This window comes from Rhea pennata, chromosome 1 (assembly GCF_028389875.1).
Source record: "Rhea pennata isolate bPtePen1 chromosome 1, bPtePen1.pri, whole genome shotgun sequence".
Taxonomy (NCBI): Eukaryota; Metazoa; Chordata; class Aves; order Rheiformes; family Rheidae; genus Rhea; species Rhea pennata.
In genome coordinates, this window is record NC_084663.1 from 142,567,552 (window position 1) to 142,591,646 (window position 24,095).

General features: G+C 37.6%; 1 protein-coding gene across 2 annotated transcripts; it reads right to left on the reverse strand.

Annotated features, from left to right (window-relative positions):
• Window positions 1-7,163: 7,163 nt before the first annotated feature.
• On the reverse strand, window positions 7,164-23,845 carry GYG2 (glycogenin 2). 2 transcript variants are annotated; one of them, XM_062574741.1, is made up of 9 exons: window positions 23,595-23,845; window positions 17,664-17,805; window positions 15,726-15,900; window positions 14,244-14,406; window positions 13,547-13,673; window positions 12,361-12,583; window positions 11,019-11,159; window positions 9,303-9,413; window positions 7,164-7,389 (listed from the first exon to the last, which is right to left on the reverse strand). In XM_062574741.1, exons 1-9 carry the CDS (start codon window positions 23,599-23,601, stop codon window positions 7,228-7,230), a joined length of 1,251 nt encoding a protein of 416 aa, XP_062430725.1. In that variant the 5' UTR covers window positions 23,602-23,845; the 3' UTR covers window positions 7,164-7,227. The 2 variants fall into 2 exon arrangements, with proteins under 2 accessions (XP_062430725.1, XP_062430734.1); XM_062574750.1 differs by having other exon boundaries at window positions 7,306-7,389; window positions 11,019-11,077.
• Between the last annotated feature and the right edge of the window lie 250 nt (window positions 23,846-24,095).

A 24,095-nucleotide genomic window follows, 5' to 3' on the forward strand; every position in this document is an offset into this window, starting at 1 on the left:
AGACTTGGATTCAAACTTCAAACAAGCCCTCCTGAACAGTAGCTGTTCACTCCTACCACATAGCTAAAGGTCACCAAAAAGGTAACAAGGGAAGGTAGGAGCAGCACAGCAGATGCTGTAGGTGACTTGTTTCCTGGAGCTTTTTGCAGTAATTTCAAACAAACTCCTGACTTACACCCCCTACTTGATATGTCAGTTCTCCCACCACATTATTTTTTTCTGAACAGTACAGGCTGTGATCATGATGTAACACCAAATACAAGTCTCCAAAAAGCTGAATGTACATTTCTTTAGATTATTTCCTGTACTACCTTTCCTCTGACTAAAAGGTCACCATGCAAATTATGTGAAAATTATTCCACATAAATCAAAGGGCTAATGAGACAACCAATAGAATAGATTTGTGTCAGACTTGACAGGAGTTTCGAAAAATGCATTTTCTTCTTACTGCCTGACAGCATCTAAATCTACATCAACATTGCTAAGAACTTACCAGAAGATGTGACATTTTCTGTGGATGACAGAGATTAAAACCAGAACAGCTGTATTTCACTGGTTTCACACAAAAAGGAAGTAGCATAAAAGACCATTAATTTGAAAGCCAGTTTGGCCAATTCACAAATGGAGGAGAAATTTTATTGCTCAGTGCGGAACCAAGCCAGAAGCTCTTCTCTACAGTCATGCTAGTCTGTTAGGTAAAGTCTATACTGTCAGTGGAGTATAAGCCTATTCTCAGATCAGCTTCCCCACCCCGCCCCCAACACACACACATACACACACACTGTTTATACACATGAACATGCCCAGTCACAGACCAGGCTGCGATTAAAGAGTTTACCAGATGATGGGAGGGTGTTCAAGCACCCCCACAGCATCTAAGCATAGATCTGAACTCCTCTTAATAGACTGGGAACCTCAGTGCACTGGCAAAAACCCTGAACTCCATTTGAGCAGAGTGAGTGCTTTCTATTCAATTTGAAAGCCAGACGAAGAGCTAGCAATGTGAACAGAGTGCACACGGATCGGCTTATACCAAGTCCTATCACTCAAGCCTGCCCGTAGAGACATAAAAACTCCTGCAGGAGTGTCCAAATCCTGCCCTCAGCACTGGCAGTGACATTTGAGCAACAGGAAGAGTAAAGGGCATCTGGGTATCAAGGGCTTAGGTGCTGAAACAGATTTAAAAGGAAAGAACCACCCTGTAAAAAAGTAAACATTAAACATTTGTACAACGTCTCATTCCCCTGAAAGGTGAATTTGTTCAGCTGCCACACAGAGCCAGATGCTAAGGACTCATGTGAATGTACATGCTGTTTTCCTGACATCCAAATACAGATGATTTCTCCGTGGCTGGCATCTGTGGAAAGCCACAGGGGTTGGGGGTTGAAGGGGCAGGCCTGACAACGTAATTTGTAAGTGCCATTTGTCAAATCACTGCTAGACAGCTCAGCCAGACATCAAAAAAGGGGCTGTCTCCACACAAAGAGAAACGAGGAACTCGGGTATTTCATGGAGAGGTGATCAACAGACACTGAGAACAATGTAATGAGAATCAGCAAATAGGATGCACAATTTCATTACAAAACATAACCCTTTTGCCCTCAAAAAACAAACCAAAGCAAACTATTAGGAATATTTTCAGTCCTACATTCCATTCACCAGCCAAAGCTGGTGAATTCTAGAAGAATCAAATTTTCAGATTTTGAGAAGAGTGTGGCAAGCAGGGAAACTGCTTTACCTAAGTTTCCTGCAAATCCCAGCCATGGAGTGGTTGCTGAGCTCTTCTTCATGCATATTAACCAGAGCATGCCTGCTCTGTAGAACCAGTCACAATAATCTCTGTATTTCCCACAAACTAGGTGAATCTGACTCTGCACTTTAGAGTTGACCTGGGTGCACACTTCTGTATAAAGTGCATAACGCATAAAAATAGCTGTTACAAAAACTGTCTGCATTTGAATAATACAGAAAAATAAACTTGGAAGTCAGTTTCCTAGGTTGGTTGAAAAATCATCTCTAACAAGCTTTTTCAAAAAATTATGAAGATAAGTTAAATGATACACTTTCTCTCCTCCATGCCCCTTCCCCACCGTGTTTCCTTCCTTTGTGGGGCAAAACCTACCACCACATAAAACTGCCAGTCAAGAAAACCTGAGACAACTATCAAACCTCCAAGTCAGTGTTAACCATAGGACAATGTGCCCACACACGGTTAAATATACAGACACCATGAAGAAGGAAGCAACACTCTAACAAATTAAGTTTGTTTTTATTGAAAGAGTCGTGGCTGCATTGTGTAAATGTTTGACATTCATGTCTTATGAAACTGATGTCCAGCTGAATGCTTTGATCATTATTAGGTGACATTTAGAATTGCTACATTACACTGACTCAACGAAGTAAATGAAAAAGTCTCACAGTGGTGAGAAATAAGCTTCTAAGTGATCTTGCTTCACCATGTTTAAATATTACAGACATGTCAATTTGCTCTTTTCTGGGACCTAGTGGAATGCAAGTGTGTAGACCACAGGGTCCCATCTTTTAGGAAATCAAAATAATTATGTAACAAATGAGAAAAAGCAGTTTGTGCTCAGTTTATCCAGCCTGAGTTTTCCTAGAGACTGCCTGTATATTTACACCATTTACATAACTGCCTCCCACCCCCAAAAGGGGGAATTGAAAGGGTGTCCTGTCCTTCATTAATTTGAAGAAGTAAAAATCAAAATCTTTTGCTCAAAGCTAGACTGTAAGTTTACACACACAAGTATATATGTGAACAAGTTTCTAAATTGATCCAGTAAGCTGAACTTAATAAAACTGGATGTTTTCTGTAAAGTATCTTTAGTACAATGTTACTTCAAAATAAAGTTGTAAAAATTTGAAGGAAAAAAAAAATTCTCAGGTAAGTCAGATATTTCATGTTCTGGATGGCCCTGACTTCTTTTCTGTCATTTGTCTAAAAGCTGTAAGTAAAATGATTTGAAACACAAATAATTTAAGGAGGTTTCAAGAAAAATGTCATGTAGCTAAACAAAACTTGTAACAGACACCCACTGATCACATGCAATCATTCTTGTTCCAAATAAAGTAATACATTCATTTTCAAACAAAAGCTCTAAAATAAGGATTGCTATTTGGCCACATTATTGTATTTCTTTTCTCAGTATTTTAATAATGAATATTACTATTTATGTTAAATAATACTAATAGGCTTTGAAAACATAGTTCTGTAGGCCTAAAATAAAACAAATCACCTCGCAAAATGCGTACATTAAGCTTTTTGTTTTCCAGCTGTAACTTGGTTTCTGACATTACACAAGGCAACCACCTGCAGTTTATCTTTATGCGATAAAGGAACACATGCTTTTCCAGGGCAGCTAATATCATGCTGCCCTGAGATGGGGACTGTTAATCAACAAAATAGAGCATGACTTTCTTAAATTTTCTTCTTCCACTTTCAGAGTTTAAAGGCTGTTTACAACAACTAAAGTAAAATTAAGGTAAACTCTCGCAACTGTTTTTTTTTCCCCTGTATTCATAGTATGTCATTGCTAGTCTTCTTGCAATTAACCTTTATAATATGGGAGTTTTTTGTTCTTTTTTTTAGTAAATTATATATCATGGTAATTTTTAAAATTAGTTTTGCTATATGATATGCTGTTATTATAATGTATTAAAAGTTTATATCAAGATACAAGATATTGCTTAAGTATCACTCAAGCACCAAGTCAGCACCAAAGACTTACTTATGAGCCACCCAAGTTAGGATGAACAGAATTTTACCTGAAGCATTTTGCAACCAATACACTAAAAATGCTGACTATTTCAATAATTAGTATTAACTGAAAAGTATTTTTGTAGGATATTAAATAATTGATTTGTGTGCATTTTATTTCATTCATAGGGCTGATTAAAAAAATCTACCATGACAAAAAAGAAAACTGGGGAAAAATAAGGAAACAAATATACAGATCATTTTTTTAAATAAACATAATCTTTATAAGCTAAATACTCTCACACAAAGGTGAAATTATTGGAGATGTAAATTAGAAAAACAGGCTCATCTTATGTTATTATCAAAGTCATATGAATTGAACAGTTTAGCTTAGCAAGACAACAGGTTCAGAGCTATTAAGAAAGACAGGCATGCTGTAGACTTGTTTCTGTAGACCAAGTATACATTTTCAGAAGCATGAAAATGCATAAAGTCACCTGACTATTAACATAATTTTCCATTCCTGGTAGAAAAATAGCATTTTTTCAAATCCCAGCCATACAATACATAACTAATACATGCTGACTAAACTAGAGACAAAGAAAATTCTCTTCTGCTTTCCCAAGAACATCCAATTGCAAAGGTCATCACATGACACCAGGCAGCAAGTAAAGAGATACTTCAAAAACAGTAGTCTTGCTAGGAAAGTGCAGTAACCCACTCGTCTAAAATTTTCAAGAATTTTCTTTGTGGCACACCCACACTACCTCCTATTTATACATTAACAGCACCCCATAAAATTGTAATTCTAGCTGGAAGCAACTCCCTTAAGCACATGACAGAAGGAGACAGTAGGTTTTCATTTAAACACAAGTTACTCTTTGAATACAAAAGAAGTCAAGAAGTCTGCCACACACAGCAACAGCTCAAGGTTTGGCCTTTTAAAGTCCTCCTGGTTGTTTCTCATGTCACTGCAGCTTAAACCATAGTGACAAAACACACAATCACATACAATCACCGGACAGTATCAGGTATTTTGTGACACTCCTTTTACCTATGCAACTTTTTAATAGTACAATTGTGAACAGAGACAAGGCAAATTGCTCTACAGGCCTTCCAAACTGCCGAAGTGAAATGGAGTTGCACTCCAAAATTCTGCATTTCTTAACTTTCTTTACTCTAAAAATACCTGGGACTACACCATAATTTAATGTGGAAGAAATCCTAGCTGAAGTTTAGTAAGTTGTACTTCTAAATAATTTTTGACTTGGCACACCTCAACCCTGTGGTACCTAGCAACACGCTACCCGTAATACCCTCCAAACCTGCTTCTGCTCCCAAGATGGCTTCAGATGAGGTCTGCAAGAACTAAACATTGCTACCCAAAGCATAGCATTTGCAGCTTCTGAATTTAATTCAGAAGATTCTCCTTTCTCACTATCTGGTGACAACAGTGTTGTGCTAGAATCCACTGGGAGACCATGCTTAACTATTTCAACAGACTTCTTTATGTGAAGACCTACTGTACAAACCTGGTTGGTCTTGAAACTACTGCAACACTTTTCCATAAACAAAACAAAACAACTAGTGTTGTACTAATTCAAGAGAGATTCTAAAGCCTGTAATTATGAATGTCTGTAGAAATAATTATAATTCACACCTTTTAATTCTGCTCAGCTGGCAGTGCTATTGTCACAAATGCAATTTAGTAAAATTGAAAGTATATTAAAGAAACCAGTCAGGAGTACTACTCCCTGTCACAACCAAACAAAATTTGTCACCCTGCATCATCTGATGGACACATGATTTTATATGTCCTTTCCATTTCTACTTTATTTCCATGAATTCAACCAAATAGAATAATTCCAGAGCTATATATTTGCACCAAGTTTTTTGTGGTAGGACTTGCCAATTATTAAGCTTACAATATTTCTTTGAAAAACACTGCATAGTTCACACACAATATCATTTTACATCTGGATTCTTTCAAGTGTATTCCATGACTGCTCTTTTCACTTAAATATTTTACATCATGCCTATTCTGAAATTATTAACTGAAGTTTTAAGTCAGCAATTTCCTTTTCTAATCTAATTAATATGCCCAGTAAAAACCAGTAATTACTGTAAAAAGTACAGCTGCATGAAGCATTAGTTCACACTGTTGACTGTCATTTTAAACAGTCTTCAAGTTGTTTGACAACAATTCTTATAAAAACTAAGAATTTTTTCAAGTGCACAAATTATTTCACTAAGAAACAGGGATAATTAGCCCAGATCAATTGCCACATGTATATGAGTATACTGCAGCTGGTATACCACAATCTCTGCATAGGGCTGCGTAGTGTCTTACAAAAACAGGAGGTGGAATGCATCCACCATGTTAGTATGCAAAGGCTAGCTCCCCAGGAAGAGTGAATTAACAAGGGTCTATTTATGAACAATGGAGAAAGCGAGATGAATCATCTGCTGGACATTTCTTGAAGCATTTCTTTTTCACTTGTTTGTTAAATTTGCTGAGATTAGTCAAATCTAATACCCAAATTCACCCAACACACTTCCCCTTAAGCATAATTAATATATTGAAGACTCATCAATAGATTTTTCTGGAACTATACTCATGAACAAATTAGTTCCCAAATACAGCTATTCTCTAGAAGATCATTGAAAGGGCCTATTTACTAAAACAAGTATCAACTGTGTTTTCAGTTGCACTCCAAATGCCTGCAATATGGTGCAATTCTGCTAAATGAGTACAGCACCTTTAGGAACTGCATTTTGGAGTACTGTAAACAAATAAAAAGCACCAGGTGGTTTACACCACAGTGATAGTGTTTCTTCTTCTGACTATGCCACTCTGAATATGCAAGTAGAGCTAACGATATACAAAACCAACAACATCCTGTAGTAATGATATAAAAGGTTGACATACACTGTCTATTTTAAGAGTGTTAGACCTCTCTTAATCATCCTGGTGCCTGACCAACTTCCATATAAAACAGGGAGAATGTCCACTAGTGATCTCGGACAAGAAGTTCTAATTTCATCTAACTCTACTCATATTTAAGTGAACAAGTTTTGTCACTGACTCCTATAAGGCCATGATTTTATCCCCTCACTCACTTTTCCCTCACATGAAAGTCTGCATCATGTTTGTGCTTGGATGTGTTAACTTGCTTTCAGAAAAAAAAAAAATTAAAAAATGTTGTAGCATCTTCTCAGTGGTCATGACCATTACTAAAGAACACTGTGGGAAGGAGGCAGGGAGAATGATAAATGAGACTTTCAAATTCAGAGGATATCACTTCTGCATTATACTTTAGTAGGCACTACTGGAGAACAATAAAGTTGAGGCACGCAAAACAGTTAAAAACAGCAGCCTGTATCTGTTTATCTTCTCTCAAGAATTATATACTTCTAACTGTAGTGTCAAATAAACTACGAAGAAAGCCAAATATCCAAAGACTGCATTTATACAAGAGACACAGATGATGGCCATTACAGTACACTTCATCTTAATATAAAAATGCATCCAACTTCTTTTTGATATGTTCAAAAGCATCTTTCCCCATATAGTCCATTCGCCCTTCTTCCCATTTTCTCCGTTCATCTTCTGCACTTGGTTCTTCTGGTTTGAGGTGAATAGACAGCTCTGAAACAGCATAGGAAACCTCATTCTGTGGGAAGAAGCAGAACAGTGGGAAAACAGTCATTTGGTTGTTTCATTTCTGTGCCATGAAGTTAAACCTTAGAAGTCCAACTTCTGTTTTTTATAGTCTCAAATAAAAAACAAGCAAGCAAATGAACAGTATTCAGACATTCATTCTTATTTTGATAATGTGATCTCATTTTCCTAAAATTACTACTTATCATATCATCTTTGAAAAAAATTAAACATTTATTTTACTTGTCTTAGCTCACAACTTTGCATGCTTAGCAACAGATGCAAGAAGAATGTCATAAATAGGGCCTGTTTGGAGAGGAATATCTAATCCAAAGTCTAAGCCAGTATCTGTGCAAAGTCTATCTATCAACAGGCCTCCACATGAATATAAGTATCTCCAGTTTGTGGTGAAGCATTTAACTCATCTCCAATGAGATGAGCATTATTTATTAGCCATGAATTACAGTATCCATATAAACTAACTCATAAGACTGCCACTATTCATTTGACTGATACCCAGTTCATGTTGAATGACACTCCAAAATTCTGATTCCTGGTTCAAGATCAAGTCAGTACAGTTCCACAAATGTAAGATAATAAATATTATTAGTAATTCAACCAAATAAAAGGGAAACCTTGTCCCTGATAGAACAATGCTAGTAAAACAGGGACATCCCAACAACTGGCAATAAAGCAGAAATGTGACAAGAGCTAATGAAGCAGCCACTGAAAGTCTGCTTTCAGTACGACTCTGAGAGGCTCAAAAGCGAACCACTCATCTCACGTTAAGAACAATGTGTATATCAGCCTTTCAAGTGAAGTCCTCACAAATCCATTATAAAGATCTTCAGAATAAAGCTTAATGGTTAGAAATCAATTGCCTGAACTGCCTAAATGTCCTGGAGTATCTATGACATCTGCCAGTTATAGCAAATAAGGCACAGGACTTGCACAAGACCTATACCTGCAAACCAGATAATGTCATGTTAGCTCAATGAAATACCTTATACATTTAGGCAACTGCATACTACCACAGGTAGGCCTGCTTGGGTTCCCAGTCTGTAGCTGACTTGAAGCATGAACAAATGCTCTGAGGAACTTAGACTTGCTGCTTATATATGCAAAAAGGCAGCAATACTTGGTATTTACTTCTCAGGCTATATGTACAAATATTTTTAACTCCAGTATTACATGAAAATTCCTTTAGTCCATTAGCATGCATTATAATCAGCCTTGGATGTTATTAACATCAGAAGAGGAAACCATGCTTTTAGTAGTGAAGAATTTCAGCTAGGAGCAAAACACCCCTGACTGCAGTAGAGCTAGAGTTTCACCTGTATTTTTTTTTCTCATTCTTGAAGTATTTCACTACAGTGCTTCCCAGTCTACCTATAAAAAAGACCCATTAGGAAAATGGCTGTGGTCTGTATTTCACAAGGTCCAGTTCCTCAACACCCTGCCTCTGATGAGGGCATCAGTCTAGCACTGCTGTCACATTGCACTCAGACAGATTTAGTACAAGACCACAAGGCAAAGCTTAGTAACTTGGGTCCCATGCCTGTTGCACTATATTCATGTTCTACTTGCTTGGAAACACCATTTCAAGTGATTTAATATAAAAAAATAAATAAGGGAAGGAGAGGCAGGAGCAAAAAAGCTTTGAATGTATTCTTAGGCAGTGAAAATTAACACCATGCATTTATCACTTAGGTGCAGGAAGAAATACATTTAATAGCTAAAAAGAATAACTAGCAGGAAGGGATCATATCCAAATATCGGAAGCAGTTAAGAAATTGCACAGCTAAACAAGTCAATAAATGATTTGTACATTGCATCATAAATACTTGATCTTTTTCAAAATGATGCTGGCAGCAAAGACATGCATGCAATTATCAGAAAAAGTACAACACAGAAAGTCATGTGTACCAGTTTTGAGGTTTCCTGAAATGCTGTATGAAGCGTATGTTGTTCTGAAGATCTGTCAGGCTCAGAGAGATGGGTGTTAGAACCACGTTGTTCAACTTCACAAACAGGTTGCTAAAATACAGACACTGGGGTTTTATTAGGCATACATTTTTTCTAGAATTTTCTTACCATGAGAATTCATACAAAACAAATCAATGGATTAAGGGAAGCAGTGGATGGGAGGAAAAGGAATCAACATATCAAGGACAAAATTCCTCTCAACAAGCTTTAGCTATCAAAATGGCACTGAATCTAAACTCCTAATATAATCAATCTAGGATAAGTACCTCCAGAGGGCAGCTCATCTTACCTTAAAATAGGTTCAAGAGTACCCATCATTCTTCAGTGACTATAGAAACAGTTTGGAAAGCTAGTTAACACTAGATACCTACCTTTCACAAGGCCAGAAAGACAGAAAACACAGCAAGAGAGGTAAAACGGAATGACTGAAAAATCTTGCCCAAAATATTTGCCTCTACTAGTTATCAAAATCTAAGTGAATAGGCAGCCCAGATTCTGAAGTCTCTTTCACCAAAAAGATGACAATTCCATAACATTACTGATTACAATAAGAAATGGAATAATGGTGTTTTTAAGAGAGAATAGAATCAGGCTATTCACAACTTCTTCTGATAAACCAATCCTACTGTGCTATAAAGTAAAAGAAATTTAAAACTTGAACTATACTATTTTAAGTTAACATTATTAATTTTTGCCACAAACACACACCTGGAAAATCTGTCTACATTTTGTTTGATACATCTGACACTATTGGGAATGCTCAAGCACCCAAAATAAAAAGCTCTTTTCAAATAAAGTATTGTTAAGATATAATGTTTGGAATTTATTCATGCAATTTTTCTTCAGCCCTTCCATGTTAAAGGTGGAAAAAAAGAAAGGAAGAAAGGCTATAGTTTTATTTTATGGAGTAATTATGGTCTGAAGTGCTGAGGCAATGAGCATAGTAAAAACCTTCTTCATCTGTTGACCTTACTAGAACGCACAAGTTAAAATAGCAGATGACATTACAACTGTGAACATTATTTTCCCCCAATGCTACCTTAGTATAACACAGCTTACCATAAAACATTTGCTGACTTATATTTGCATAAACATTGTGTTACTAAGTTCAATTTACTTTCTGCATAAAATAAGGAGAGTCAGTGCAATAGAAATACTCAAATATAAGAAGGAGCATCATACTCCTTAAGAGCATCATATTCCTTAAGAATTCACTTATGTTGTCCAAATTAGAAAAATGTGAGGAGCAGTTTTCTGGGACAACACTTCTGTAGGGAAGAAAAAAAAAGAAAAAAACTACACTGGAGTAAAATACAAGATTCTAGTTTTAAATATAGTCATTCATAGAATATTCAGATTTAAAAGATCGCTTTGGTAACAGAATTTTTTATACTGCATTTTACTAAATAACTTTCAATAAGTAATCTCTTCACAAAATTCAGTGCAAACTTTTACAATCTTCAGATATATCAAGCATGCACTATTAAAGATGATGTATTTTCCTGAAGCTATTTCTGGTGCCCATCAGAAAATTCAATGGCTACAGCTAATATGAAGCTGACATAATCTCCAGGACCAAAAGCATAATTAAAAAAATCTTTTTTTAGTATATATGCTATAACAAAATAAGTTGATAATAATACATAATATACTTACCGCTTCGAAAATGAGTTCCTCAGCTGAGCATGTTGTGGGGTGCGTTTCCTGTGTTCGCTCTGGAAGCACAGGCGTTTGCAGTGAATTGGCCACAAGAGGACTGATCTTTTTTAGTATAATTTCAACTCCATTGAATGTGTGCTAACAAAAAACAAGAACATCTCAACACTGAAATAAAATTTTCCATAAAAAATGTTATCTCATTTACTAAAAATAAGTTTCACTTCCTTAAACATATTGTAACATTAAAGAAACAAGAAATTAATAAAATCAAAGTTGAACTCCCAGACTCAGAGCATCTTGTAGTTTAGGTTTCTGAAACTCAAGAGAACAACCACTATCGTCAGGAGATGAATCTAGTAAGTACTTCCATCTTCATACTGCCTCAGTTGAATACTTCTTTATACAATTAAAGACAACAACAACAAAAATAAAAGCATGTGGAAATATGAGATCAAAAATTTACCTTTCCTTCCTCTGCTTTCTGATTTATTTGTCATGAGCTTTATAAGCAAAATTCCTCTCTGAGGCTTTGATGGCTACTGTCCAACAGATCTTATGGGCCTATGCAATTAGTTAATGATGGTAACAATAAAATATTAAAATCCCATTAAGAAAATGCATTTACACATGTGTAAAGGTGATCCAAATTGTAATGTTTGCCTAATAAATTAAAACCCTATCCTACTTTTTCTAGTCATTATTTAATATTGCAGGTCTCAACTCATCTGTTTCCTGAACAGAATAAAATATCTGTTGATAAAGAAACACATATTGCTGCACTTCCTTTAAAGAAAAAAGCGTAAAGATCCCAGTAAATGCTTTAGGATGTACAATTAGAGCATATAATATCCTAACATAATTACCACTGCTTTTGCAAGTCTAATTTATTTGTTGTGACCATCATAAAACAAGTGACAATGAAATTCTGAAAAGATAAACTACACTATATTTCAAGGGTCAATTTTAAGGCCTAAATCAGATTAGCTTTAAAAATCAATAAAAGTTTGTTTATTTCATAGCCTGGTGATCACCTTCTCTGATCAAACTACGTCATGCTTTGTGCTTCATTTGCAGAATTTATACACATACATTCCCATACAAACTCTTCCTTAAGAAGAGGGATGAAAGAAATACTTGAAAACTCAATTGTACTAAAAATCTTTCCTAAACTGTTAGTTTAGGCTCTTCAGCCAATAGTCACTACTGTTACTAACAATCAATAAACATCATGTTTTCTTGTGTGATTCTTTCCCAAACTTTGTAACAAATACGTAACTTCCAGAACTTTCAAAACTTTGTTGCTGTGGTTTCAGCAGATTCCCACTAACTCATTACTTACCTTACATTCCTCAGAGTCTGACTCTTCCAGCTTTTGAGGTTTTTCTAACAGAGGTAATATACTGGCACTGTATATGTTCCACCAGAGGGCAAGAAATGACAGCTGATGTGAAGATCCAGAGGTGGTGCCATCCTGCATAACTCTCCTTGTTTGAAGGTTGTATTTGTAGTTCCAGGGCTTTGTCGATCCCAAGAAGTGAACAACTTTGGCATCTCTACCAAAACTATGGAAATTACATATACAAATCTATACCTTAAAGAAAAATGACTTAATACACACACTGCTGAAGAAACATTCCTATTCTCACTAGTCAGTTAATTTTGACATTTTGTCAGAGTGACACATTCTATATGAATATATTTTAATACCTTTTCCTATCTCATTCACTTAAGCTATTTCATTTAGCACACAGAAAATAAAAGGCTGAATTGTCATTTCTTTCCAACTGCTAATTCTAGTAAGAAGAGTTCATAATGGAAAACAAAAGGCTTGTGCAGTCCCACTTCTAGCTCTCTTCTACACTGTGTTCATAAACCAATAAATACCACTTCAAACAACAGATCAAAGTTTGTTATCACTGTTCTAGCATCAAGATGACTAATAAATACATCATTGGAAGTACACCTTCCGCTAAGAGTGCTTTGTGCAACTGGAAGAATAAATTCATGACACACTAAATCTTTAAAACAACCTGCCTTCTGCCAGGAAAGTTTCTCTAAATGAAGTGTTTGAAGCCATATAGTTATCAGTATGTAATTTATTTCCCAGAGCCACCTCAGGAATGGTTAAAAAAAAATATTTCCTATACAACTGATTGAAAAACAAAGCGAACTATTTTCAAAGTAAAGCTTTCAGAACCTAACGCTACAGTAACATACTGCATACTTTATTAGAGAAACTTCACTGAAACAGTGTTTGAGACAGTGTTGCAACTCAAATATTGCTAAGTCATCTTTCATTTTTGCAGTCAGCTCTGGGTTTCTGAATCTGTCCAGATGCAGATTCACATTGCATTTAAGCTTTCCATTGTGTGACTTCACATAGTAGGTCATTTTTCAGTACTGTAATACTGTACATACTACTGTTCATACTGTACAGTACTATAATATGCTATTATTATTCTCTTTTATAAAAAATCCACCTTTTAATAACCTACAGAAGATTAGTCACAAGTGTTACTACTTACTGATTGAAAGCAGGAACATAGGTGTATACAGCACTGCTGCTTAAATTATAGATGAAAGGTAAGTGTTTATCAATATCTGTTGTTGCCCAGTTACTGAAGAAACTATTCAACAAGCCTTGATCACCCCCTGAAGAATGAAATTATAAAACAACATTTCAATGTTTGCAAACACTGAAATTTACTTCAGAATTTCATGTTCAAGAATGGAGTTTTCATGGAACAACTTGATCTGGATGATACTGCCATATCAGCTGACACAAGTGAATACTACTATACCACTCAATTCCATTCCAATACAAATTTCAGCATAACTGGAATGCTGTTGTAGCATAAGAACAAGGGAGTAGGAAGGGCAGCTGGTTTCTCTCAGAGCAAAAGAGTGAAGATTGGCTCTTTTTCTCCCTCTCTCTTAAACAAGTCAGGAAAATTAAGACTCAGAAATAATGTTTCTTCACATTACACTTTTCTGGGAAGCACAGTCCACAGTAAGTCAAAGGGCCTTAAATACTTTAAAAGAGGCAAGGAACTGCACCTGAAATTTTTGTGGGGACAGAATTTCTTAAAAATTCAAAAACTTTTTCCTTCTTCCACTCCACTGAAGGGCATGCAAGCTGTGGAGAACTGGCTGACCGAGAGCGAATCTGATTTCTTGGACATTACCTCTTATGCCTTGCCCCTTACTATCTTTGCCTCTTACCATCAAAGCTGCCATGTTCTTCTGCAAACTGGAGCAGGAGGTTGTAAGTTTTTAAAGAAGGTCGGAATACAAACACACCACTATTGAAGCAGTCAGGCCAGCCAGAATCAGGAGCTGCTGAAAACTCTTCTCGATCAAACAGTTCATCAACATTGCATAACACCTTGGAGACAGTAGAAAGAGGAAAAATCATTACAACAGATGTTTTTCTAGAACACGTGAGAAGCTAAATCAGTATTAACAGAACAAATTAGTCGTTTGGCCAAGTATATAGCCTGTAAAACATAAAAGCAGTGGCAATGCAAAATCTGCTAAGGGTCAAAACCTTTATTTTAAATAAGATATGGTAGTGGTAATTATGGTTCTCTATGATTTCTCTGACAAAAAAGTGAAATTACTTCATGAGCTTCAGAGCTGATCAGCAGATCCATTTAAATACTATACCACACCATTTAAATACTATACCGTACCATAAACACACTATCTCCTTGTTTCTTAGCTCAGCTTTCCAGACTTAAAACAAAGCCCATTATTCTCAATAACAACAACAGAGCTCAGTAAAAGCTGGGAATCCAAATAATTCAAGTTAGCAACAGCCCGACTACAGAAGTAGCAGAAATAAATCATCTCTTGTTATTGGTTTTCACATGTAAATTAAGCTCAAAAGTTTGCTTTAGGTTTTTTAAAAAGCTTGACAAAGAAGCAGAGAAGATCGATCAGATTGAGGCCCAAATCACTAAAAGCTGGCGGAAAGACAGCTCCACAATCACTGAAAATATGGGCCCCATCCGTAATGGCTGTCAAAGGAGCTACCACAAAGAGTAGGAGAATAAATCATTTTACTAGGAAGGTTATTATTTCATTGGATTTTTTTTTCCCCATGAAATAGTTACCTTCTTCCTTTAACTACAATGTAAAGTAGGAAATCATAGACTTTCTATGTGATCCTCTGAGAACTATTTAATTTTGTTTTGAAATCAGATATAATTCTACTTAATTACAACACATCCAAGTCTTCCAAAATGAACCATTTAAGTATAGGGGAAAAAATGACATGATTCTCCTTGCAAAAATTATGGCTTTTTTTTTAATAGATACCAGAGTGAAAATAAAGTGACTGTTTCTGATTTTCTTCTGTTTTAAAACTGGCCTACTTTCCTGACCAGAGTAAGTCCAGACAGAAGTACATGAGAGATCTATTTTAGGTATCGGTCAGAAGTCAGTTTGCATACAGCATGTTTACGTTATCTTTTGAAGACAGTTCTGAGGCTACTCATAAAACTAGATTAGTTTTCATTAGCTTTCAGCAAAATTCTGCCAGCAGAGTTTGCCAAAAATTGCCAGTTGAAGCTTCTGTGACTTCATGACCTTGCGCAAATCTAGTCATTTCATATGCCAATAGGTTGCCAGATGAAGAAGCATCCCGCGCTTAGGTGTCTCTTAAAGACAGACAGACATTGCCATGGCTCCTACTCTACTCACCAAGGTGTCTGCATCCATGAAGACACATTTGCTATAATGAGTAAGAGTCCAACAGTGAAGCTTAGTGAAGGTTACACCCAGTTCTGGCCTCTGTAACAGAGCCAAACGGACCGAGTCAGCACTGTCAAGTGCATCTACCTCAATTACTTCATCGAACACGCTGCGGAGGACAGACCTACCAGAGCAAGCAGTGGAAAGAAACAAGGGAATTTAGAGAGGTTCATCAGAGTTCATTACTGGTATGAAAATAATGACATAATAGTGACATAGCACACATTTACTGTAACAATAACAAAGATTAGATAGACTGGTTAGAAAGAGAAATCAAAAGTGCAGAGTCCTTGTAAACAGACAATCTGGTGCAACAGCAACTATCAGGACATAAACTATTATCTTTTCCATCAAGTGACCTGCACATCTCACAGAGGAGAAACTAAACCTTACTGTCATTATTTAGTCTCCTGTGGAAACACTAACAGAAATTAAAACTGCTTTCATCTTGTACAGCTATCTCTAAAGACGAGCAACATACTCTGTTCCCTGTGCACTGTACAGGATGTAACATGTACTGTTAGTGCAGCTATTTGCACCTATCATGCTTGAGTAAATAAAGCTACAAAACTAAGCCTTTAAAAAATAGGCAACATACACTTTATTACTACTGCAAATTCTCTCAAATGAGACTTTGAAACAAGACACCTTTCTTCCATCCGTACCTTCCATGAGAATTCTGTAGGTGATACCAAAGTAGATAATTATTCTTCAAGGCACCAAAAAAAAAAAAAAAAAAAAAAAAAAAAAGCTTAAACATAGCTTATTTATTCACACTCACACAGTCCTGGATATCACACAAACACACACAAAAAAAGTCTGTGTTGATTATCTACATCAATTTATGATGAATGATCAGAGTCATTAGATTTTGTTTGTCTGGTCTTCTCCCTCTTAACTGGGGAAGAATTAAGAGCAGATAGAGATTTTCAGAAGCATTGTTCAGTGAAGCACTCTTTCAGATATTATCTGTGGTCAAAAAAATATTAAGACATATAGAGATGAAAATTAATGGATTTAGAAAAAGTATCCACCCAGGTCTCAAATATATTTCCACCAGTATTACCTCTGGAAAATTGCATTGTTCTGACAAAATAAATATTTTAAAAATTCTGGAAAAGTAGACTTCTTTACCCCTAGTCACAGCAAAAGAGTAAAATATGTTATTACAAATAATTTCATATGGCATAAAAAAAGATCAGGAGCTTGCATACTTGCTAAACCACAGCAGAACCAAGAGCTGAAGTATTTGTGGTATGGCATGTTCCTTTCAATAAGCAACATGATCCTCTGATTAACAGGGTTTGAGTTCAGCGGATCTAATGAGATTTCTGCACATAAAATTCTATAATGCCTGTAGAATCACAGCCCAAGTTAGAAAAAGACTTCAAAAAGGGGGGAAAATGTATTCCGCATCATGATAGCTGTGCAACTATATTCTCTAACAGTCAGTCATCTGAAATTGAGCCCCTAAGGTTTTTAGAGGGGCTCATGTCTCAGATGGTAAGTATGCTGCTTGTTCTAAGAGAGACACACATAGGGAGGAGGGAAAAAAAAGAAGAAAAATACACACCTCTAGTGCCTTTATTTTGGCTCAAAAGCAAGAAGTTAAACCTGTAGTTCCCAAACTTTCAACTGGTGTTCCCTACGAAGGGCTTGAGATTCAAATTCCAACTGCAAACTCTACTTCTGCCAGTGAATTCTTACCAGGTTTGCAATCTTACTTGCAGATGTTATTTGGGACCTCAATTTGGGACTAGAAGCTGCTAGCCAAAGGGGAACTTGTTGACATAATTCTGTGAAATCTGTCAGGAACCTACTAAAAATCCTTCCTACCATTGTTCATTTTTCCATATTATCAGCTTCCAAGAACACATGAATTCTTACCTCATCCCACTGGAAACTTCTGGTGTAATTAGTACTGCCAGTTTTCTGGATGTCCTATGGTTCCGCAAGGACTGTCCAAGAACCAGAGCTCCTTGGCAATAAACATCATCGGTAGCAAGGGTCACAAAGGCTTGATCTGTTACTGTGAACAAATATTCAGAAGAGTTACTTTACAGCTTTATCATAAGCTCTTTTGGCAGCTTCCTGCAATCTCTCCCCTCTACCAATAGGCGACGGCTTAAAACAACCTGCAGTTCCTGTGATAAGCTCTTTTCTTTCCCAAACTCCCCTAGAAGACAAAATTGAATAGAACATTCTGCAAACACACTGGATTTATGTTCTTGAATTTTATTATTTGTTTGCCTTATTTTCTTAGTACCAGATATGAAATTTCAGACTAACCTTAAATGAATAATCACCCAAGTCTTATTGCCTAATCATAGTGCCAAATCATAGAAGTAGAATTGTAAATATTTGGATTTTACATTAAAAAAACATAGTATAATAGAGCTGATAAACAAGATTTCTCAGTTTGGCATTGTGGAAACAGGATAAAACAGTAGATGCTAAGTGTTAGCCAGAAATGTCCATCTTTCCATGACTACACTGAATCAACCAAATTGGCATAATTCTTTGTTATACTCTCTTTGCACTGGAGCGAGAGGAACTGGCTCAGTAAGTGACACCTACTAACATATTCAGAGAAATTACTACTGGGGAAAGTATCCCTGTCATAAGTTAAGGACCCCTGCCTCAAGAAGAGTAGAATCATTCCTCAGATTTAAGAAACACAGGGAAAAGAAATAGGACACATAAAGGAAGCAAGCTACTGCCCTGTGTGCTAACAGACATACTATATTTTGTACAGGCACCAGGCCTGTGGCAGTATCACCAGGAACCACTTCTTCAACTCAGTCCTTGGAGAGAACCACCCTTATTGGGGTTTTCTGAAGAGAGTTAGAATCTAAAATCTAGCAAGGTGAATGGTATGTCTCAGAGCAGAAAAAATACTTCAGTTAGAGGCCACAAAATTAACCAAAGCAAGCTGAGTAGGTCAGACAGAGGAGGGGAATTCTGCTGAGCTCTACAGAGTGTAATACAGCTTCAATAAATACTTGCTTTGAACTACTTGTTTAAAACCATCACAAAGTTATTAAGGCATAAATATATATATATATCCTCTGTCTCATGGTTTCCAGGCTGTGTGAGAGACACTTAGAGAGAATCTCACAGAGCTAGCTGCAAAGAGCCCAGCAAATGACCTCACAGCTGCCTCAGCCAGAGCTCTGCTGCCAAAATGAGCGAGTCCAAAGCTCCAACCTAACAGCAAGGTATGTCATGAAGGATGGCTATATGCTCTCAGATACTAAGTATCTTCATATCTTTATTGCCCTTCAAATCCAGACCAAAACACAGCTCTAGATATTTGATATCGCCCCCAGAAAAGACCCATTGGTGTGTGCTGTGCTCCCTCCTAATTGTTTCTGCTTCCCACTCATTTCGCTTCAGGTCCAAACTGTGATCAAGCCTAATACACTGGGCATTTGTTGACATCTTAATACAGATTCCGTCTAACTCAGGAGAGTCCCACCAGCATTATTAACCACAATATACCTTAATAATAACCAAAAAACTGATTCATCTGTCCTAGATTTAGAGTTTCCAGATCTCTCAACTAAGCAAACTCCTGCTATAAGAAATACCATTTCTAATCAGCATACCCAGAGGAAGGAAATAAACTGAAAAGGAGCTTTCAGTGTGGGTGTATCCGAACCTCCTGTTATCATAATTGCTCAAGTAAGTTATGGACTGGTTTGAAAGACCAGCTGTGCAAGTAAACTGCTCCTTCTGCAAACTTCCACAAGGTTAAATGAATAAATAACCTGGAAAAAAACCCTGATGGCTACTTTAGCAATAAAGTAATTCTCAAGTGATAAAGACACAAAGACTCAGCAAAGAAAGACACTTTTGTGCCTTTGTGTTAGGACAGAAGCATCTTCAATCAAAACAAAGTAATAAAACAAGTACTGAGAGGAGTGTGGGTGAGCTAGTACAAAAAACAAACTATTACATGAGTAGGAGTTTAAATCCTAAAATACTACTTTAAATAAGAACCATAAAACTAAACACATAATCATCTGATTGCTTCTGCAAGTTCTTTCAGCTACATAAGTTGAATATTTACATATAAATCATAAATCTAAAATACACAGGCTACTCATCAAATAGCTCAGCAAGTTGGTATGGCAAATTACCACATCCTACACACACTTTCATGCCCTATATTTCTCAGGTCAAAGTTGTGGTAAGAACTACAAGGAAATGAACTGCCAAATGCACACAGTTTCTAAGAAATTTTTGCTAATAAACTAATTAAAAGAAATCGATTTCCTTTTTTTAAGGATCAAATTTGAAATGCATATTTTGGCCTTCTTAATGGAATACACCATTATAGAGATAATTAAACAGATAATCAAACCACTGACTGAAACCATACAATATTAAAATAATTTTTGGTGCAAAGAGAGAAGCATATGCTAGCTATTTCAGAACCATACAGAGGCATCACTAATCCATTAAGGATTCATTGGAGGTATAGAAATCAAAGGATTTTTATCTCTACTTGCTCTTTCATCTATCCTGTATTTTCAAGGAAGGGACATTTCTTGACTTTCCATGTTTAGAATTAATGTTCTTTGAAATGCTGTCCCAATATATGAATATTTTATCTTCAAAGCTGAAAATTAAGGACCAGATTTTCATACAGACTTGTGAAAATTAACCACCTGTCTGAAATCCCCATTAAATTGAAATCAAGGAGATTTTTTGTATTAAATATAATGTACTCAAGAGTTCACTCACTGACTTTAAATTGAAAAAGTAGTAATATTTCATCTTTTAATTTTGAAGGCTAAGGGTATGGGTATTTAAAATTCATTGCAGCTGGATTTTTTAAGTGATAAATGCAGCTTTTGCATAACTTTCAATTCCTCATGCTGAATGACAATGGGATTTTTCATGGAAAACACCTAGTGGGAACTGTATTAACATTTCAAGCAAACTGTTTTCAAGCTGTGAAAGTCTATTGCTAAGACCATTGACTCAGTGAATTACAAGAAAAATAAGCTTAGGATTATGAACATATTAAAACTGTGTTACACGAATTCATAAGTCTGCTTATAACTGTTGTCTGGATTAGCACACAGCATATGAAAATACAAAGTTCAAACTCACCACGGTCAGCACTGACTCCTTTGTTTTGATACTTAACATCAGTTGGTCAGAATAAACCAGGGTTTTTTAAGTAAACAAGTTTAGTGAGTTATTCAGAGACCACTCTACAAGAACAGCCAGCAATGTAGAAAAGACAGCAAAAATAATGTGAATCCCCCTAATAGCCAGGGTGATTTATGTGAAACTAATTACAGCTTTTTTATCCAAGATCCCTGATTTCTTGTGCTACTTACTCATGATTGTACCTCCTACAAAACTGCCTGAGGTAAAATTCTTTAACTGGCTTGCAAACCAATTCTAGGGCAGCATGACAGTCTTACTTAGGATCTGTGGCAGCTAGGCATAAAGAGTGTTATTCGCTTTGATGTTCAAAGTGAAAAACAAAGCAACAACAAATTGGAGACAGAGAAAGAGAGAGAGAAGAAAAGGTATCCAGTGAGAATCAAGAGTGATTCATAGTAATAAGCACTGAATGAACCATATGCACCTGCCAGCCTCAAGACAAGCCTGTTTTTTTTTTTTGTTTTGTTTTGTTTTTTTTTTTGTAATCCACTAGATTTGTAAACATATTTCTGTCTTTCTTCTGATAGACAGAAAAAGCGTAAGTGTGTCCTAGCAAGAGCTGCTATGCCAGGCTTCATGATATCAAAGTGTTTCTAGACTAACAAATAAAATATGGCAAGTTGCCCACTCCAAAATTGTATTTGGAGACCAGAGACTCACGCTATGACTTTCACGCAAGCATTCCCCTAGTAACACATTGCCAACTTCATCATAAAAGTAAGAGGAGATGACTCAACAGCTAGAAATCTCCAGCAGACTGGCAGTATGTACTGCCTTGCATGCTAACCAACATTCTCTCACTGTTTTCTTAAATTTCTCTCTGTTACCATCTGTGCTGTTCTTTTTTCACCTCCATCCCCTTATACTGCAAGCTCTGCAAGAGAAGCACACCACAGTCTGGAGCTGCACCTGGTGAACCCAGCGCACCTTTCTGGCATCCCAAGAGACAGCGACATAACAGCCGCAACTCGCATAGTATTTTGTGACAACAGTTTTGTTTCTTTCCCTCCCACACACAGGTCCCCAAGCATCTTCTCCTAAAAGCACATTTCAGTGAAGATGTGTTAGTCTACTGCAAGGATGAAGTTACAGGCTTTCCCACTTCCCTGGCCTAGCACAACTATGTCAGAAGCATGGGGAACAGAAGGCTCTGCTCCAGACGACATCCACAACCTTAGAAGCAACTGGAAGCATTTTGTTCCTAGTAGGTAAAATGAGTAACGGCGCGAACAGCTATGTTATAATAGCCTCTGCGCTACGTTGTCAGCACAGAGGCAGCTCTTGCCATAGTAATCCAGTGATAGCTGGCAATTTGAGTTTCTGTGCTTGTGTTTCCTCAGTTTGAGCCCAATCCCAGAAACATTTACATTACTGATGAACATTACGCTGGCACGACCAGCACCTTTACACAGGCCCTTGTAGGAAGGAATACAAACTGACGCTTGATAATAAGTGCAATATTTCTCTTGTCTAGCCACGTTCTGACTGACCAAAAAATAGATTCTCTATCATTCACTATTAAGGAACAATGAATTTTAGTTAACATAACTGACATACTGCTATTATCTTGGAAGGCTATACAGAAAGGAAGCATTTCTCATTTTGTGCAGCTTTTATTAAATATCTTCCAATTGGGAACACTTAGGTGCTGCTTCCAGACCTTGCAATTTTTTTATTCAATAGACAGTAAATGATCTTATGAAAAACAAAATGTACCAATATTTTAAAATGCAAATAAGCCTAATGCTTAGCACCCAAAATGGTCCCAAAGTAGTAATACAGCATTTTGGGAAAAAAAAAAAAAAAAAAAAAAAAAAAAAAAAAAAAAGACTTCCTTAAGCAGTTCCTGGAAAATCTGTCTTTGACAGGACAGAGAACTTCCTACAGGAAGTTAGATGTTTCCAGCTTCTCTATCCTCCTGTCAGAAAGTCTTAAACAATCCTCTAATTCAGAGATGATGGGCTATATGCTTTTCTCAGTCTTTGGACCTAGTGAACGCCAAGTCTGAATTAACGTATGTTGGTGTCACCCACCAAATGGTTCAACAAAACCAACTTCTGGGGGCTGCTGCCCAACTCTTTCCTGCATTTTGAGAGCACAGTCAAAACACAAAAAAGCACTTGTACCCACCCCATGTGATTAGCCCTAAACCAGCCTTCAGGGATAACTTAATACAAAATCACTACTGTTGCTGCTGGGATATAACACACATTTTTCTTAATCTAATTCAGATTACGAGTGCCCACCCCAACTATATCATCATGATACATCTTGACCAGTTAGGAAAGTTCACAGAAAGCTGGGCAGGCTAATTTATATTTATCAGCAGAATAGATAAATGAGTTTAGCTCTTTCATCCTACCAGCCAGATGGTTTAAATCCTAATCTGAGACAGCTAATTACAGCACAGCACTCTGCGCTAACAAAATACGGAAAACCCTCGCCTGCGCTGCAGCACCTTTGCAAGGCGGAAGGCCGCAGAGGGCCGGGGCTCCCCAAAAGGGACCTGGCCCACTCCCACACAGCCCTACGCATACACCTGCCAGGGAGGTTGGAAGGAGTACGTTAAAAAACAGGGTGCAGAGACGTCGTCTCTCGCCTGCTCGGCAAGGGTCAGGCGGCCAGTGTACTCACCGGACATGCTGCAGGACGGGGAGCGGGCTGCCCTGTCGCAGGCCAGCCAGGCTCTGCGCCCACGTCCCCTGCCCTCGGCGCCCCGGCGTGCTCGGTAAGCCGCCCCCGGGGATTAGCCGCTTTCCTGCTGAAGACAGTGGGAGGCGAATTATGTTCACGGGGCCTCCCGCCTTCCTACGCAGCAGCAGAGAAACGGCGTTAGCGACAGCGGCTACCCGGCTGGGTTGGCACGACCCCGCGCCCCCCAGCCCTTTCCTGGCGCGGCCGCCCTCCCGCTGCCCACCCGCGGCGGGCCACAGCCGCCTCCGCCGCGCGCGCCGCGCCCCCGCGTCCGCGCCGCGCCCCAACGCGTGGTCGCGGCGCTGCGGCGCCCCCCGGCGGCGCGGCGAAGCACCGCCGCCCCATTGGCCGCCGCGCGGCAGCCGTCGCCCCGCCCCGCCCCGCCCCGCCCCGCCGCGACCGTTGCGGTCGTCGCGCCCTGGCGGCCGGCGGGCAGCGCGG

Bases quoted from the DNA above. Each gene is read 5' to 3' on its own strand.
- GYG2 (XM_062574741.1), bottom strand. The intron at 14,407-15,725 runs GTGAGTAGAGTA...ACTGTCTCCAAG, and splicing joins TCATGGATGCAGACACCTTG to GTGTTATGCAATGTTGATGA. The intron at 11,160-12,360 runs GTAAGTAATGAG...GTTTTTTGTTAG, and splicing joins CAGACTCTGAGGAATGTAAG to CACACATTCAATGGAGTTGA.